General features: G+C 36.7%; 1 protein-coding gene across 5 annotated transcripts in view; it reads right to left on the bottom strand.

The window, feature by feature from the left end:
* The window catches only part of lrrc7 (leucine rich repeat containing 7), a 132239-nt gene that overhangs the window by 92921 nt on the left and 19526 nt on the right, over positions 1-19792 (bottom strand). For 4 of the 5 annotated variants that reach the window (XM_053635929.1, XM_053635925.1, XM_053635928.1 and 1 more), the window contains exon 1: positions 12889-16086. The exons of the other annotated variant lie outside the window; for it this stretch is intronic. In XM_053635929.1, coding sequence (XP_053491904.1) covers positions 12889-12913 — 25 coding nt within the window. In that variant the 5' untranslated portion in view covers positions 12914-16086. Of the gene's footprint in view, positions 1-12888; positions 16087-19792 lie in introns of those variants that run through there. 5 annotated transcript variants of the gene reach the window in all.

Here is a 19792-nt window from a genome sequence, read left to right as displayed (position 1 = left end):
AAGTCGAGCAACCATGGTGTAGTTTGTTTATAGCGTATGGTTAGCTTTTTATTTCTGATGATTGTATTTAGGCTTCAAACTTCATAGAAGTTGTGTTCATTTGTGAAAATGATCTTGATGGACAAAACATGTTAGTGTTCTAAAATTTAGTTGATTACAGAGCATATTTTTTGCAATAATCCAAAAGCCTATGGGAAAATCCTATTGGGTTTTTGTCAAGGGAACCAGTGTGATGCTAACTTCCGAGTTCTGGTACAAAATGGCGTCATCCCTGCACCACGCTATCAGAGACACTGCTTATCTGGAGGACTGAATTTTTTTAGGTAGACAAAAAAAAAAAAAAAGCTAATTAAAATGTTATCCTTTAAAATGTTGACAATGTTGAGGACACTATCTTAAGAAAAATGAATGAAAAATTCATTAACTCATCAACTTAATATTGTAATTAAAGCTTCAATATTCGAACATGCATTATCATGACCACGTTTCATGACCTTCATTTAGTATCTTATGGCCACATTAAATTAACTGTCCCAGTGAATAATATAAAACAAAAATAACTTTTTTTGTGACCTATCCAGTCATTTAATGCATAACAGTAGCCTTTTCAACCCTGCTTAATGTTTTTTGGGTGTACTTATAGTTAATTGAGAAAAAGAAAAGTGCTGGATCAAGTGCTATTTTATAAGCTAGTGAATAATGAGGGTGGAATTATTCAATTAAACCAGATGATTGCAGTGATTAATGTGATAATTCCAGATAGGAATATTCATGTAGAAATATATTGGCAGTATACACTAGACTCCTGTTAGATTATTATTTCAATGTTTGCCATCTTCTCATTTATACATCATCATATTAGCCTTTCTTTTTCTTTGTTTCTTTTTAAATCGTTTCTTGGTTTAATGTAACATTGTATTGACAGCTAAACAAATAAACAAACAAACAGACAAATTATTTAATTAAAAAAAAACACTCAGTCAGTATTTTCAAGTGTTTAAAGGTGGTAGTCTAGATGCTATTTAAAAAACCCACCCATCTCTTCCACCTCTGCTCAAGAGGAAGACTGAGCTGCTCACATGTACAGTAGTTTTAATACTCTGAATGGGCCACCCGGAAAATCAACTTAAGCACTTTTGCAAGCCCATTCGGCACACAAGAAACTTTCCCCAAGTAAATATTAGCATATTTATAGATAGATTAGCATATAAGTACCCAATTCTGCATATAGCACTATATGAATTCAGGGTCAGAGGACATGGCCTAGCATAGGGATGCTAAACTCTATATATCCATATTGGAATATAGAGAAAGACAATCTGTGGATGATTCGCTGAGAGTTTTCAGTCACTGTAAAATGTTCTGCTAATCTGTCAACAGCTAAAGCAAAGAGCAAACTCAATGGCACTAATAATGCACACAGAAATTACACATGATTTTACAAAAGTTATACTGCTCATGTGGTAGCTTTCAGACTACGTAGACTTCTTTATGGAAGAATTTCCTAAAAAGTAGTCTTAAAGGGTCTCTTGAGTTATGTTTAATCCTGCAGCACCTTCACAGCAATATTTGACTCTGATCTGCAGCGTTGTCACAAGATGTTGTCAGACTGAGCCTAACATGACATTGCTCTTCTTACCAGGCCTAGTAGGCCTTCATCTCTGCCTGAGAAAAGTGCTCGAGTTTCCCTAATCTCAGAGGTAGATTCAAACAGCTAAATTGTAAAAGCTTATTTGAATGGAACTGCACAGTCAGCGTTTCCACAAATCCCAGCACAGAAGAAACCCAGCCTCTGGCAGGGCGCAGGACCGAAAATCATATATTGTGTACAAAGCAGCTTTGATGTGACATGACTTGAAATATACAACCAAGAGAGAATGAATCATGTATTTAATTGTTTTTATGCTTTGTGGAGCAAACCTATGCCCTTGTCAGATGAAATAATTTATATTTCAAATATTGGTGATCCTTAATGGACCAGAGAGAACAGTTGAGAACACCAATGAACTAAATTTGACTGCTCATTAGTAGCACTATTTTATAAATAGCAATGCCTAATTCTAATTCTACAGCAGACACAAAACACTGCAGGAACCCGCCCCCCACAAATACATTTTTTTGTGATAACCAATTAGTTCGTGCACAATTAAAGCCACCCAATAGAGTGTATATCCTGCAGGTGGTGTCAGTGAGCATAGCCTGGAGAGAACTACTATAGAGGCAGGATTAGAAAGAATTGTATGTGTGTAAACATTTTAAAATAGGTAAAAACTGAAAACCTTGCATAGAAGCTGAGAAGATTAACACAGTGCTAACACAAACACATAACCTTTCAAAGTCACTGATACAGTCTACTAAACACAGCACATTCACATTTAAACAAATAACAAATGATGAACGCTCTCCACTGCCTTCACTCTACGTTTACATTTACACTCCATCACACACTTGCAGTAGATGCACTTTTTATGAATGCAGTTACAGCCTATACAATCTGTACAGACTGCAACTGTACAACTTTCAAATTAAATTGTTACAGTACAATCTATCAGCAGCCTGTACAATGGAACTGGAGCACCATAGGACCACCAGTAACCAGATATTACTTGGATGCTGTATATGACTCCTGGATTGAGGTAGATTGATAAATCAGCCGAACAGCAATCATGGGGTTGAAAAGTGACCCTAATGAAGGTCTACAGGAAAATGATCGCACATTGTGCATGAAAATAAATAAGCTATAGTCTTTAAATGCTACACCAACAAGGTGAACGTGGTACGTGTGTCTAATTGAGTGGCCAGTAAGTAAAGACAGTGCGGCTGTACTGAGAATAGTCCACTGCCCAAACAGTATCTGGTCAGGGGCGGTCCTATGAAGGACCCTTTTCATTGATGGATGGAGTAAAGTGAGGATGACAAATGCATATAGTAAATTCTTTTCCTACAAAGTGATTTATATAGTAGTTTTACCTAAAAAATAAATGGCTCATAAGTAATGTTAAACATGACGTGGCATGATGTTCTAAAAAAAGAAAAAAAAACAGTGAGGGGGTGGTGTGATGTCAAACCTGAGTTTCTGTTACTACCCAAAGTTACGCCACAGCTACGCCACAGCACACATTAGCCAACAAATACATTTTTGTATTAATTATAAACTATGCGTTTTGATCCATTTATGGTTGTGGAATATCCATTAAACAGGTTATTTCCTGTCATCTATAATGTTATAGGTGCTATAAACAGTCATTTCCTCACCAGCCTCTCTTTTTTTCTCTCTCTTGAAGTTAATGAGACCGAAAAAAAAAATTTTCATTATACTGAGAATTAAATAAATTTAGGCACAAGGCATCAATTTAGGTACATGGTTAATGAGCTGAAATTCAGTGTATATGCTAGTTATTCTCATAAATAATCTGAAGGGGCCATCCAGAAGTCTGTAAGCCAACTCTGAACAGATCTAAACTTTCTATATGTAAATACTGACATATGTCCAACTAAAAGTCACCAATTATGAACATGGCCCTAAATGAATGCAGGCCCAGAGGATGTGGCCTAGATTCAGCATATGAATACTAAACTCCATATAAATATACTGGGATGTAAAGCGGATTCCCTGAGAGATTTCAATCATTGTAGAGCACGCTGACAATCTGACAAGCAAAGGACAAATGCAAAGGCACATAGAAATCACACTTGATTTTACAAAGTTATGATGCTCACACTGTAACTTTCAAACTACTTACATTTACTTATGGAATAATTCCACAAGAAGCAGTCTTATTAAGGTCTCTTGAGGTGAGTCATGTTTGTTTATTTATTTATATATTTATATATTTATATATAAATAATGATTATTTTAGATATATTTACTTGTCTGCCTCAAAAACTGAATAACTAAACTACCAGATCAAAGACAAACAGCAAAGCACACATATGCCTATGAATTATCCATAAGCTAAAAGTTTAAAAGACCTTGAAAGAGGTAATGCAATGAAGTTTAAATTATTTATTCAAATGCCCCCCCCCCCATAATTAACTCTATATAGGGTGTATAATTTAAAATGTTTTTCCTTTATGACTTTATGGTGTTTGTAAATTGTTATCTATTTCATTAAACATTGTTGATGTATGAGAATGCAAATACTGTGCAAAAACAGAATATAAATCATTTACTCTCATATATGATAGATGATTCCTCCGCTCATATATATACAGAATTATTATTATCAGTAATACTACAACAGTTATTTTTAATTTCAGAATAAAAGTAAAAACTTGAGCATTTCCCCCATCAACAAAGACACTGCTACACAGAATCTGAAACTAGCCCTGAAGCTTTGAGGGAAAACAGATTCAAACTGTCCACACAAATACAGGCTGTTTCCTCTGGGTACTCCAGATCCCCCTGCCTCCCAAAACACAGGTGAAATATGGCATGTTAATCCTACTGGCATGGTGGCTAAGCGGTTAGGAGGTTCGCCTTGCACCTCCAGGGCTGGGATTTTGAATCCTGCCTCTGCCCTGTGTGTGCGGGGTTTACAGGTTCTCCCCATGCTTCAGGGGTTTCCTCCAGGCACTCCGGTTTCCTCCCCCATTCCATAGACGTGTTGTAGGCTGATTGGCGTTTCCAAATTGAATGTGTGTGTGATTGTGCAATGGGTTGGAACCCTGTCTAGGGTGTGCCTCAAGTTCCTTGGGATAGGCTCCAGGCTCCCCCACAGCCCTGTGAAGGATAAGTGGTGTGGAAAATGGATGGATGGACTCTCTTTGGAATAATAATTCCAAAAGGACACAAGTTGAAAGGCGCTTGTTATATCCAATATGACAAAACTGATCTTGGATTATGATGCCTCCTGGGTTATCATTATTACAGGATAGATTAGTACAGTAGTAGCTTGGTACAGTGATTAGTAATGGATTGCTGGCAACCTGCTGATGTTCTCTGAAGGTCTTATTTTGTGTTTATTATGTTTTGTTAAATCTGAGAAATTGTTGCTGCTAAGGTCTGGAGGAATATGAGGATCACAAATAGCCTAGATAAAAACCTAATATTGTTATTATTGCTTTCTATCAAGTTTGAAAAATAAGCTTTTCTGGCTGAGCCAAGGGCATGATGGTAATTTTGAGAGATTCCCTTCATGCCATTGGGAAGACCTCCAGTTTATTTTTCCGCCATCTTCACTCAGACTGTCGGGAGATTTAAAGACATGCACTTGTTCACTGTACCAAAAGACAGATCGTCTAATTACTGTTTTTCTCATATAAGATGGTTCTTCACTGTCCAAGGTAGACCACAGAGATGTATTTAACCCCTCCATCATTTAGTCAAGCTGGAATCTATCACATGATACACTGCATAGTTGACTTAGGCCAGGCAGGTTATCTGTGACTGCTGCAGCTGTGAGTGGCTTAAGTATATGTTTCTTACATAGGCATGCTAAAAGGATATGCTATTTTTAGCCAAGAGAACTAATATAATCTGCCAGTAAATATAGCTGCTAGATTAACTATTCGTTTTTTTAGATAGCTGTGAATGTTCTTCCTTAGATAGCCTTAGGACTGCAGTTGCAAAGACCAATTTGCACTCTCCATCATTAACCAAGTAATAACTTTAGCTCAATACAATAGATTTTGAGGTAAAACTATAATCAATTCAGAAATGACTCTGATGCTCATATTCATAAGCTGCTCAGAAGTTCCTGTTTACACAATTGTACTTTTTGACTCTATAGTATACACTTATAGAACAGATGTTCTTTATAAAGACATTATCCATTGTCATCCAGATGAGGATGGGTTCCCTTTTGAGTCTGGTTCCTCTAAAGAATCTCATATCGTTTCAGGGAGTTTTTCCTTGCCACCAATGTCAATGGTTTACTCATTAGGGATTTAAAATGTATATATTTCTGAAAAGCTGCTTTGTGACAATGTCCATTGTTAAAAGCACTATACAAATAAAACTGAATTGGATTGACTTAACTGGCTGTGGGGGGTACTTTGGCATCCTAACACATTAGTTTGCATGCTAGTAACACTTATTAATTGGGGCATTGCTGGCTCAGTGGTTGTCTCAGAGCTACTGATCAGTTCAAGCTCCAACACTGATAAGCTGCCACTGTGGAACCCTTCAGCAAAGCCCTTAGTAAATATAAATAGTAAATATGCAGGACATGGCAGTTCCAAAAAAAGAAGAAAAAATGAGGGGTGGATAGACAACAGAAAAAAAGCACAGCAATATGCCTACACTTTTGCCCTCATTTTTGTCCTCAATTCCAGGTAATACACCTCTAAATCTACAACCTCACCCTTTCCCTAGGTCCATCCTCTGGTAAAAGAGTGTAATAATAAAACACAAGTTACATTTTGCCTGTACACTTACGCATGATCATTTAACTGTGTCCTTTCAGATTTTTAAAGATTGTTTGTTTAAGTTTCAGAATGCAACAAAGTCAGCTAGGTCTAGGTATTTCTCTGACTTAATCACTACACACTGTCATAGACCTAAGATTTTATTCACCACGATAAATTAAATTATTAATCCAAGTTGCCAATTCCATGGGGATCCCTCGGCTGAACTTTGTGAGTATTTTTTAAAGTTTTTTGCTTATAAAGTAATTACCATTCGTTCTTCCTTCACTTCGCAGTTCTCAGACCTGTCCCTGAATTCGCTGGCTATACCGGTTTCCTTTGATCAATTTCAACATGTTTCTCTAAAGGAACTGTGTGATCTGGTTAACCAGATGAAAATAACGGCCACGGCACTTGATGTTGTTCCCTCTGTGATTATGAAAGCAACTTTTTCTGAAATTGGCCCCAGTATCCAGATGTTGATAAATTCATCTTTGGATGCTGGGGTGGTCCCAAATTGTTTTAAGCATGCTATTGTTCAACCTTTGCTTAAGAAACATTGTTCGGATGAAGGTTGCTTTAATAATTATCTGCCTGTCTCTAAGCTATCATTTCTGTCAAAGCTGTTAGAGAAAGTAGTACAGTCACAATTGCTCCTGTTTTTAAATTCAGCTATGCTATTGGAACCTTTACAATCTGGTTTCACTGCTTATCATAGCACGGAGTCTGCTTTTGTTAAAAGTGTCCAATGACATTTCACTGGCAGTGGATGCTGGAAAAAATACTGTGTTGATGCTACTAGATCTTACAGCTGCCTTTGATACTGTAGACCATAACATACTTCTTTGGTGCTTAGAGCATCTGTATGGTATCAAGGGTACCGCCCTACAATGGTTCAGCTCATATCTTAAGGACAGGTCCTTCTTGGTAGCGTTGGGTAATTTCTCCTCATCTTCCGCTCCTTTTATTAGTGGTGTACCTCAAGGCTCCATTCTGGGCCCACTTCTGTTTAACTTATATATGCGTCCATTGGGAATATTATTAGGGCACACAATGTCTCTTTTCATTTATATGCTGATGATACCCAGTTGTACATTCCATTGAAAGCTGGTGACACCATTCAGCCATTGTTGGACTGTCTGGACGACATTAAAAAATGGTTAACAAATAATTTCCTCCAACTTAATGAAGACAAAACTGAAATAATTGTTTTTGGCCCCCTGAGATTGAGAGATGGTCTCATTAATGAGCTTCGTAAGCATTTCCCCTCAATTTCTTCCCAGTTTATGGACCTTGGCATCATTCTGGATTCAGAATTATGCTTAACCAAGCAAATAAATTCGGCCGTTAAGAATAGTTTTTATTAACTACGGATTATTTCTAAACTTAAAACATTTTTGTCTTTCTAAGATTTGGGGAAGGTTATTCATGCTTTTATCACTTCGTGCTTAGATTATTGTAATTCATTATACTTGGGTCTTCCTCAGTCATCTCTGGCTCATCTCCAGATGGTTCAGAATGCAGCTGTAAGGCTGTTGGCTAGGGCAAATAAATTTGATCGTGTCATCCCAATTTTAGCATCGTTCCATTGGCTCCCAGTCCGTTTTAGGATTCAGTTTAAGATTCTGTTTGTTTTTAAAACTCTTAACGATCAAGCTCCTTCCTATCTCAAAGATCTTCTTACACCACATTCATCGAACAGACTTCTAGGATCTTCTGATAGGTTTCTTTTGCATGTCCCTCATTCCCAGTTAAAAACAAAGGGGGATAGAGCTTTTTCAGTTGCTGCCCCTCGTCTATGGAATCAATTGCCACTGGACATCCGCCTTACACCTTCTATTACCACTTTTAAAAAGAGGCTTAAAACATATCTCTTCTCCCAGGTGTTTTAATCAAATTTTTTACTATTGTCTATTGTCTGTTTTTATTTGGTTTTATTCTGTTTTCTATTTTTACTTTCCTTACTCTGTTCAGCACTTTGGTCAGTTTTGCTGTGTGAACGTGCTATATAAATAAAATTTACTTACTTACTTACCAGGTTGATGAGGTGCCACAGATTCAACAACAGCTAATGAAAGGTCTTTGAGTGTTTTTCCACACGTACGTATGTCAGCTGGCCAGTAGCTAATCAGCAAGCCTAGCTAACCTACCTACCTATCTAACTATCGTCAGCTTCACTGTTAGCTACCTTTTATCAATCTGGCTGGGATTTCCATGCATTACAGATGCTTGCGCAATCAACAGAAAATATTATTAAAATAAAATTCTATTTTCAGGTTATACTACAAGTCTGGAATATCATTTGACATCCCTGCACTATTTTTCATCACTATCTTTTATCCTTAATCAAGTCAGTTACATAGCAACAAGTGCCAAGTGCCTTTTTGGGGTAAAAAAAATAAAAAAATAAAATCATAATAGGCAAAAGAGCAAAAAGTTATCACAAACAAGACTCCTAACAACAGTTATTTACAGTTAACAAGTCATATCTTAAAAAATTTTTCTCACCAGTGTCTCACCATCTTTAATCAAACTTTAACTGGTTATTGATGTAAACTAGTAAGTGATAGTCATCTCTGTGAGTGTATGCATTCAGAGAGAATTCTAGCTCACTGGAGACTTACCCACTAACCCTAGCTAGCTAGCTACAATGCAGTGTGGCAAATGTCTGGATGCTGCTAATGTGTGCATTTTTATTAACTAATCTGTGTTCTACAATGTAATTTGTTAACTACTCTCTGTAGTTTGCTCTCCAGCCTGTCAAACACAGACATTCAAGTCGGACAGTGTTACCACACTAGCCAAAACACTGAGCAATAATTATAAGTTGCACACCAAGGTCAAGCAGATGCCCCAGATAACTCACTCTTGCCCAATATAACTGAAATATAAAAAGAAACATACAAACACTTCCTGTTAGCTGGAGGATTTGTGACTAGCTAAAACAACTTTACAAGTGGGTAAAGGTACAAACTATGCAATTAAAATAAATCACCTTACTATCATATCATTCACTAACTGACTCATTCTTGCACAACATAAGCGAGTTAAAATACAAACACCTCCTGTTCATCACTAGCCAGTGATCCTAAATTCTCTAGCTAAACTGCATCACATCTGGGTAATAATACAAACTAAACAACAGGGACAAATCATATATCATTTACTAGAGTTCCACCAAATTAAATAAATGCCTTACCGGATAAGCAAGACAAAAAACAAAAGTACAATCAGTCTTCAGTCCTTTCTCCTCTTATAGTATAAAATCAGATGCTTTCACTCTCACTCCTGCTTACACTCTCTCTCTCTCTCTCTCTCTCTCTCACTCTCTCTTTCTCTCCCTCAATTGGCTGCTGGCTCCTCTCTGTCACTCTGTAGTCAGACTTCTTTTGTGCCTAAGGTTTGATGTATCTGAGCGCAGTGTATGATATACGCATATACGATGCCTGACAAGTCTAACCTCATACCCTTGACACAAGTGCTGACTGTGAATTACTCTTACAGGATTGTCAGGGCTACTCACAGCAGCTTATTTGTTCCATTTGTCTTTTAAAAACTGTTAAAACACCATGGATTCACAATGGATAAGTGTATATATGAGCATGCTCTTAAAAACTGTACAGAATTTGTGAATAATAGTGAAAATAACACAGGAGGCTGGATTTGATGAAATAATATAGGGATTGGGGATCAGTCTGTAGGTTCTGTATTTTTTTTTTAAATTATTAAACCATATAAACCTCATACAGCTTTCGTATCTACAGTTAGAACACCTAGAGAATGTAGTATACCTTTAAAACACATTTAAGATAAATACCTGGACTATACAAATCACTTTTGAACCTTTTTTGTACCATTTGTCTGACGGTAAAAAGACACCATCCATTTATCTTTATTTATTTATTCAATCAATATGTTATAATCCAATCTGGTGTGTTCTGGCAAAAATGTTACCAAATGAAGCTGATTGTAGTTTCCTAACCACAGAACTGTAAGAATATACCAGGTAGAACAGCAGAAAAAAAAAATAAAACACCAAAAAAAAAAAAAAAACCAAACGAATGCAGTGCAAGGAGTTCTGCTGACAGGAGTCTTGGACTTACGACAAGTATCAGTATATGCAAAAAAGAGACGTCATCTGCTAGCTGGATATGTTTTTCAGCCAGAACAGAATAGACAGCACTTGGCATGAATATGCTGTGTAATGCTAATGACACTCATCTTTATTCTCTTGTCCTACATCAGTTTGGACCATGTTCAGGCCCAGTGTCCCCGGCTAGCCAGCAGAAGGAAGACCATTTATCTCTGAAGAGCCACAGGCCCATCATAAAAACATCAGTCCACTGGCTCTGTCCTTCAGCTTTTTGTTCAGCTGTCAAGTCTTTTCCTCTTCAATAGCTCCAGAGACAGTGCTGCACCAAAATCTGCTTACATCTGTTCAGAATGTTATCTTCTGCTCACACTCTTTCTTAGGATAAAGCTAGGCAACACATGACAAAAGAGTGAGTACAGTGCTGCATACAAGCACTGAGAGACCGAATTCACAATATCACCTGGTATCAGTTATCACGTGTGGAGTAAATCTCCATGCTGCATCAGGTAGCGCATGTAAACATTGTATCTCTATGGCTAATCCAAGGTAAATATTACTATTCTACAACAAACTGTGATTCATCTCTAAGCTCTAAGTTTTGCATTAGAGATAGACCTTGATACTAGTATTTGTAATGGGTATATTCAAAATATGCAAATTATATAAAACAACTAATTAGAATGGGAGAAACGCTATAAAATAAGACTGAATAGTATTTCACGGCGTATTCCAGTACAGACAATATTTTGTGTAGTTTTTAAGATGAGTTATGACACTTGTTAGGGCTACACAATATATAGTTTGTTCATCATTATAGAAGTATCGGCCTTTGCAGTACTGATATGTCATAAGCCCATATGCAAAAAAGCTCTCTAATAACTAATAATTTTCTTTGATGTTCTGTGAGCATTTTCACTATTCTTTTATTTATTACAAAAAGAACAAGAACAATATTTCATACCTTTTTTATTATTATAGATTTGTAGTTACATTTAATGTAGGTGTGGAACGTCTGTGAAACAAAGTGGTTCCTGTTATTAGCTATAAACATTCATTCCTTCACTTGGTCTTGAAGTTAATAAGACATAAGAAAAATGCAGTTTGTTGCAAAAAAAAAACAAAACGTGAAATACAAGTCTCCTGAAGTTTACCTCTGACTGTCGCAATGTACTGACACCGGAGACTCCTTCCAAAAATGTTAAATACTCCCTTCTTTAGAGAAAGATCCACCATGTCGACATAAAATAACAGCACATTTTAAAATCATTTATTATTCCCTGTTAATTAGCCATTACTATAGGAAACTATAGATAACATATTGACAACATCTTGATAGCATACAGATAACATACTTGAACAAGCACATTAATATAAACCTGATTTGTCTTGCAGCTAGCACTAATATCAGAGCTGTATTGTTATAGAAAACAGCGATGTGGCATGAAAACAATTATATTAATATGTGTGAACTGGTAATAGTAAATAGTGCACTGATGAAAGGAAGGAGGGTTAGATGAATGCGTGGATAAAGAAAAGAAGAGGCATCCCACTGAGAACTGATGGACCATTACTGGGCTAGTTTGGCCTGACTTGGAGTACACTGGCCTATAAACAACATGTTTTGATCTATTTTTGGTTTGTTTTGGTCCGCCTTGATTTGGCATCTAAAGAAGATTTTTTTTTTTACAGTTTGTATAAAGTTTGACTAATTCTGTATGACTATATATTTTTTTTGTTTTTGCCAGGTTCCACACAGCACAACAAACTTTCACTCTGCCCAAAATCTAGATGTCCAACTAACTAATTTCTTTCACATCAAAAAAGTCTTTACGCTCACTGGGATATACAGTAACTTTGTTACAAATGAGTACAGACCGTACCATTTTGATCTGTACTGTACACCAACTGTGAGCTGCAGCTGTACATCAGATGTGGAGGAGAAAAAAAAAAGTAATGCTGAGAGCACTCAGTGTGTAAGAGAAACGAATGGCATGATCCACGGTGCCTCAAGATTGTTCCTCTGACCTAACAAAAGTTAAATCTGTTAAATCTGCAAGTGTGCTCTTAGCTAACATCAAGCAGGAAGCAATAACAAACGAAATGCTGCACAAAAAAAATCCCTTAACATAAATGGTTTGGAAAAACAGCAGTCACATTGGCACTGCAGCTTGTCAGCACTTTGTCACTCCAATGTTTCCTGAATGAAAATTAGAACCTCTACATGATGAAGATAAATTACATTAATAGTAAAATCAGAGCAGCTCTAGAGGGCCTGAGTGAGGACCCAAGCCCTGCAGCTTCCATCAGTCACCATGAGACACAGAAGACATATAAGACAGGTGAACACTTTGCGCATTGCCTGTACGAGCACAATATGCAATGCAAACGAGACTAAATAAATAAATAAACAAACAAAGAAATAAATAAATAAACAGTGAACGACTTACACTGAATCGTCGAGTAATTGTCCATTGGATTAATTCATAGACTGTTTTATTCCGCTCGTAATCCAGGTGTTGAGAAGACAAGAGTAGGAGGATCACGGAGCATCACAACACATTCTCTCTCTCTCTCTCTTTCTCTCTCTCCTCTTCTCTAATACAGCAACACTCTCCACATCATCCGCACTGAAGCCCGATCATCACATGCGCATCTTCCTGGCAGAGCTCAAATCAAGTCGTGTCTTCTCATCCCCTGTATAAGATTTGAACTTCATGTTCAATTTATGAACCGCTTTCTGCTCCTCATGCAGCAAAAAAAAGGCTAATCTAAAACGAATAATAATAACAATAATAATAAACCCATCATTATCAGAATAATATGAATGAGACGGGCGTGTTTATCGGTTTATTCTGATATCTCCAGCCTTTCCGTCTTTTGCCATATTTAGCTATTTATGTCCACACTATCCAGAGCGCACGAAGCGGTGAAGTCCTCTTCTCCACCTTCTTCACCGTTACAGGAGGAGGAGGAGGAGGAGAGCAGACCAGTGTGTACTGAGAAAACCCGGCGCTGTCAAAAATAGACGCTTTAAGCGGAAATGCGCGTGCGCGGCGGGTTGCGCGTGTGCAGTCTGCAAATGACGAGCAGCACGGAAAGTTGCACCTGGTGGCAGAACCTGGAGAAAATGTACTGTATGCTAACGTTTTTACCAAAAATGTAGAATTCACCTGTAAAATTTGTAATTGTGTAATGAAATAATAAATGGATGGAGTTCTCAACTGGAGGCTACATTCTGCTACTGAGGACAACCCCAAGCAGTGCAGCCTGGAGATGGCTGAGGATGGCTGTGGATGGCTGAGATAGCTTGAAGTACCATGGAAATGGTTTTGGACCTCAATTTCACATGGACAGTTGTGCTGTGGTGCTGGGACTACGGTTGCTACTATTGCCTTAGGACTGCAATTACCACACTCAGATCTCCTTTAGTGAACAGTAAAACCATATAAAAACCATAATGAACTTTATTTTACTTTCACACAATCCGTTGTTACCCAGATGAGGACGGGTTCCCTTCTGAGTCTGGTTCCTCTCAAGGTTTCTTCCTCATATCATCTTAGGGAGTTTTTCCTCACCACCGTCTCCACCAGCTCGCTCAATAGGGATAAATTCACGCGCTTAAAATCTGTATCCTGTGTTTATCTGTTTCTGTAAAGCTGCTTTGAGACAATGTCCATTGTTAAAAGCGCTATACAAATAAAATTGAATTGAATGAAATAATAACAGACAAATGTTTAGCAAAACAATCAAATTAACAGCAAATAATAATAATAATAATAATAATAATAATAATAACAAGAAACACACATAAAATAAATGTATTCCCTATACTTTTAGGGTAAAAGTATCCAAAGAAGCTTTGATGAACTATCTTTTTAAGCTTTCCTGCCATTAATAAAACAAAATCCTCAACACATCCCTGCTGACAACAAACAAACAAACAAAAAAAAACACACAATAGAAACCATTACAGAAATTCAAATGGTTTCCACTACAAATACCATCACAAACCATCAGCTGCTAACCATTAAAACCATTACCTGGAGAAAGGAAAACCGTGCAGAGGGGTTGCTAAAGTTTTCCAGATGGTTATAATGAAGCTTAATGTAAAATGTAAACAAGTACACTCAGTAAAAACAAAACAAAACAAAAAAAAAAAACAAGCTTGTTACATTTATTTCAGATAATCAGGTTCAGACAAACAGATATTTGTTTTTCTTTGCATGAATTGCAAAAATGCATTGTTTTATCCTAATGCACAGTTTTCCACCGCCTTTCCCCACAAACAGACATATTTTGTAATTGGAAAAAAAATCTCTTCTGTCACATTTGTTTACACCAGTTGCCCAAAAGTCAAGCAAGCAATTACAGCTGCAGACGCAGTGTTTTATACTGAGAAACAGGCAATTAGCTTTACAACACCTAACTGACACTGCAAGACAGCAGGCCAAGTGTATTGTGTATTAGCTCACCAATATACAAATATGAACATACACAATTGTTTAAAAGGTGGACTTGTCGAGTGGGTTTTTATTTGCCCATTGAGAAGAGTTAATGCTACTAAAAAATAATCACTTCGGTGTCATTATTGATTCAGACAAAACAAACTTCCAAAGTTTCTTCTAATGTGCGCGACTGTGTCAAAAACCTGGGTGTCATTTTTGACTCTACACTGTGCTTTGATAAGCAGATTAGTGCTGTGGTAAAAAGCAGCTTCTTTCAGTTAAGATCTATCGATAAAATCAAGATGATGCTCTCCAAGAAGGACCTCGAAACTGTTATTCATGCATTTATAACAACTAGGTTGGACAATTGTAATTCGCTCTATCTGGGTTTGCCCAGAACAACTATTGATCGTTTGATACAATTGGTACAAAATGCAGCAGCCAGATTACTAACTGGCACTAAAAAACATGAGCACATTACACCTGTGCTCGCTTCTCTTCACTGGTTAAGGGTCAAGTTCCGTGTTGATTAAAAAATGTTGCTTTTTTGGTTTTAAAGCTTTGCATGGACTTGCTCCACAGTATATTTGTGATATTCTCACCCCGTACACTGCTTCAAGACATCTTCGATCATCCAGTCAATTACTGCTCTCAGTTACTCGTTCACGCTGTAAGGCTTTCTCACTGGCTGCTCCTAGGCTTTGCAATAGTCTTCCTCTCCACATTAGATCTTCCCCTTCCGTTTTTGTGTTTAAATCCTCCTTGAAAACTTATTTGTATGTTTTAATTGAGGGTGTCAATTGTTTCATTGGTCTTTTCTTTGTATTTTTTTTTTAAACTCTTTTAATTTGTTTTAATTCTGTTTTATATTTCTTGTACATCACTTTGGTTTCAACATCTGTTGTTTTAAATGTGCTTTATAAATCAATAAACTAATCTACACTAAAATAAGGTGTACAAGTGTTTGACTGAGTATCATTAGATGATTGCTAAAATCTCAATAATGCCTTAGTATCCATTTATCCTTAATGAATATTAAGTTGGTTCTTACTTTAGTTTTCACATGTTGAAGAAAATGACGTTGCTGGGTTCATTGGTCAATAATTTTTTATTAAACATTCTTTGGCCCCGCGACCCATTTAACGGACAAGCGGTTGAGGATGGATGGATGGACATTCTTTGGGGTGTAAATATACTACACATACAATATAACACAGTTGTTGCCATTTTAATCACACTCGTACCACAACGCTGTTGAATGTTCTAATCTCACTAATCAACTGCATTTTTTTTTTTGTCTTACTAAAAAAAAAAAATAATTACTGGCAAATCACTGTTGTGTAAGAAGAATAAAACAATTTGGAATGTGGTGTCATAGAAAAATAATAAACTTTGGTGTGGAAAGAGTAACTCCACTGTGTGTCAGGCCGCATCACACCACCTAGTCGTTTATTATTTTGATATAGCACACCCTGTCATGTTTTATTCCTTAATTAAAACATATCCAATTAAATTTCTTGACTAGAACAATTGGATGAATGTTTAATCTATATTTCAATAAATTGTGCCACTGTATGTAAAGACCTCCTATTTAAAGAGCTAAAACTGCACAGATAACACTTCAGTTTGGGCAGCAAATGTACACTGGGATACTAAATTTAATTTGACCACTGCCAAATTATATTGGCAGTGCTCAATATAAATCCTGTCTTATTGCAAAAATGACCACAGAATTTCTGGGGGGAAAAAAAAAATTTCCTCTGCTCAGTGTTACTCTTGCTACATTTTTCTTCAGAATACTGTTAGAAAGCGCTAACACTGGAGACTCCTTCCATAAATGTTATAGAAACATCTCCATACAGAAAGCTTCAACATAACAATTATAAAGTTTTATTAAGAAACTATTAAACTATTCATTTACAACTGATATGAAAGTATCATCATACAAATTACCATCGTACCTAACTAGTTAACACTGCCTACATTCACATTCAAATTAGCATAGCCTCCTCTGCATAACCCTGCTGAAAAAAAATACCAATAGAAACCATCACAGAAATTCTAATGGTTTCCTCTAAAATTTCCATTACAGCCCATCAGTTAACCATTAAAACTATTACCATTTATATTATTGGTCCTTAATGGTATCCACTAGAAATAACATGCAGCCAGTAGAAGGCATCAAAGTACCAGCAGAGACCCTTACAGTTTCCATTAAAACCAATACAATTCCTGTTATAACCATTAAAACTATTAAAAATGTTCAGCAGGGGATACAAAGCATCACAGCTGTAAGTTATATAATATGACAAACATAACAAAGCCAAGGTATTTGAGCATTTTTTTTTTATTGAAGCAAAAAAGTTATCCAACACCTATCACCTATGTGTTAAAACTAATTGCCTCCTTAAACTTAAAATGTGGTTGTGCCACCTTTAGCAGCAGTAACGGTAACCAAACACTTCTGATAACTGGAGATCAGTCTCACAGCACTGTGGTGGAATTTTGGCCCACTCTTCTTTGTAGAACTGCTTTAATTCAGCCACAGAGGAGAGTTTTCAAGCATGAACTGCCTATTTAATGTCCTGCCACAGCATTTCATTTGGTTCAAGTCAGGACTTTGACTAATCCACTCCAAAACTTTAATTTTGCTTTTTTTGAGCCATTCAAGGGTGGACTTACTCCTATGCTTTGGATCATTGTCTTGCTGCATGATACAGCTGCGCTTGAGTTTCAACTTACGGACTGAAGACCGGACATTCTCCTTTAGGATTTTCTAGTAGAGAGCAGAATTTATGTTTCTCTCAATTATTACAAGTTGCCCAGGCCCTGAAGCAGCGAAGCATCCCCACACCGTCACACTACCACCACCATGCTTGACCGCAGGTATGATGTTCTTTTTGTGGAATTCTGTGTTTGGTTTAAGCCAGATGTAACGGGACCCCTGTCTTCCAAACAGTTCCACTTTCAACTCATCAATCCACAGAACATTCTCCCAAAAGGTTTGAGGATCATCAAGGTGTGTTTTGGCAAAATTCAGACGAGCTTTAATGTTCTTCTGGGTTAGCAGTGCTTTTCACCTCGCCACTCTTCCATGGATGCCATTTTTGCCCAGTGTCTTTCTGATAGTGGAGTCATGAACACTGACCTTTATTGACGAAGAACCTTTATTGATGTAGGTCCTTTGATGTTGTCCTTGGCTCTTTTGTGACTTACTGGATGAGTCGTTGCTGTGCTCTTGGAGGTATTCTGGAAGGTTGGCCACTTCTGGGAAGGTTCACTACTGGGCTGAGGTTTTCTGTTTGGAGATAATGGCTCTCATTGTGGTTCTTTGGAGTCCCAGAGAATTCAAAATAGCTTTGTAACTCTTCCCAAACTGATGTATTTCAATCACCTTCTTCCTCAACATTTCTGGAATTTCTTTTAACTTAACCATAGTGTTACTGGGTAAGACATTTTAACCAACTTCATGCTGGTAAAAATTTTATATTTAAGTGCTGATTTGATTGAATAGGATTTGCAGTAATCAGGTCTGTTTGTGTCTAGTCAAGCTGAACCCCATTATGAATGCAGTTTTATAAATTTAGGGAATTAAAACTACGGGGTCAAATACATTTTCACACAGGCCCAGTTGGTGTTGGATAACTTTTTTGCTACAATAAATAACATTATCTTTTAAAAACTGTATTTTGTGTTTACTCAGGTTGCCTTTGTTTTATGTTTTATCTTAAATTTTGTTTTAATTTCTGAAATAATTATATATACAGATATATATACACGAAAACAGAATAAATTAGGATGGGGCAAATACTCTTTCACAGCGCTCTATATGTATATATATATGTACACACACACACATATGTGTGTGTTTGTGTGTGTGTGTGTGTGTGTGTGTGTGTGTGTTTCACTACCAAATACTGCTACTTTAACAGATATATTGTGACACATTTATAACACATAACCCCGTGAAACCCTTGATTATAAGTATCCTGTCAGGTTAGCAATGCAAATTATGAATATTTAAGAACACGACTCAAAAATCCCCTCAGAAATCCTTTCAGGTTAGGTTTTGTTAGCAAGCTGGTTAAAGTTGACAGTGAAGATTATGAACATATGAATGTTTAACGTAAATATCCTCTCAATAATCAGGTTAAAATAGCTTAGATGCGCAAGTAGTTGGCATTGACAGTGGAAATTGTGAACATGTATTACTACAGTTTGAAAATCCTTTCAGAAATTCTGTCAGGTTAGCTTATGTTAGCTAGCTAGCTTCTGTTAGCGGTGAAAATTATGAACATTTAAAATTATTTGATTAGATTAAAAAAAAATAAAAATCCTTCAATAATCTGTGTGTTAGCCTAACGTAGCTAGTAGTTAACATTAACTGTGGAAATCAAGAATATTTGTCAATATGGCTTAAGAATCCTCTTAGAAATCCTGTCAGGATAGCTTGAAGGTTTATGCTAGCAGTGAAAATAAAGGATGCTTATCAATTTGACTCTGGTTAAGTTAGTTTACCAGATTGTTGTAGGCCAAAGAAAGTGATATACACACACACACACATATACATACATACATACATACATATATATTGCACTCAAAGCTGCCAAGCCAATATATGATTCTCCTGTGAAATGCCTACAGAGCTCCTAAAGGGATTACATAGTCCACTGACTCCAGCAATACGGTATCTGGTGTGGAGTGGTAAAGTAGGACATCATATAGGAAATAGGATTCTTCATAGAAGTTCTGAAAGCAGAAGCCATTCCTTCTATTATTGGTATAAAATGACTGAACTGAGAAACCATGAGAAAGTCCTTTTCGTGCTACATTGCTCCCTGTCATGGTCTGAATTTCATATCTACATATTCTTTATAAATTGTTCAATTCATATTCTGTTACTTAC

Source organism: Ictalurus furcatus, chromosome 11, assembly GCF_023375685.1.
Source record: "Ictalurus furcatus strain D&B chromosome 11, Billie_1.0, whole genome shotgun sequence".
In the NCBI taxonomy this organism is placed as follows: Eukaryota; Metazoa; Chordata; class Actinopteri; order Siluriformes; family Ictaluridae; genus Ictalurus; species Ictalurus furcatus.
The sequence above is the reverse complement of the archived record's forward strand: the minus strand, read 5'-3'. Positions and strand labels throughout refer to the sequence as shown.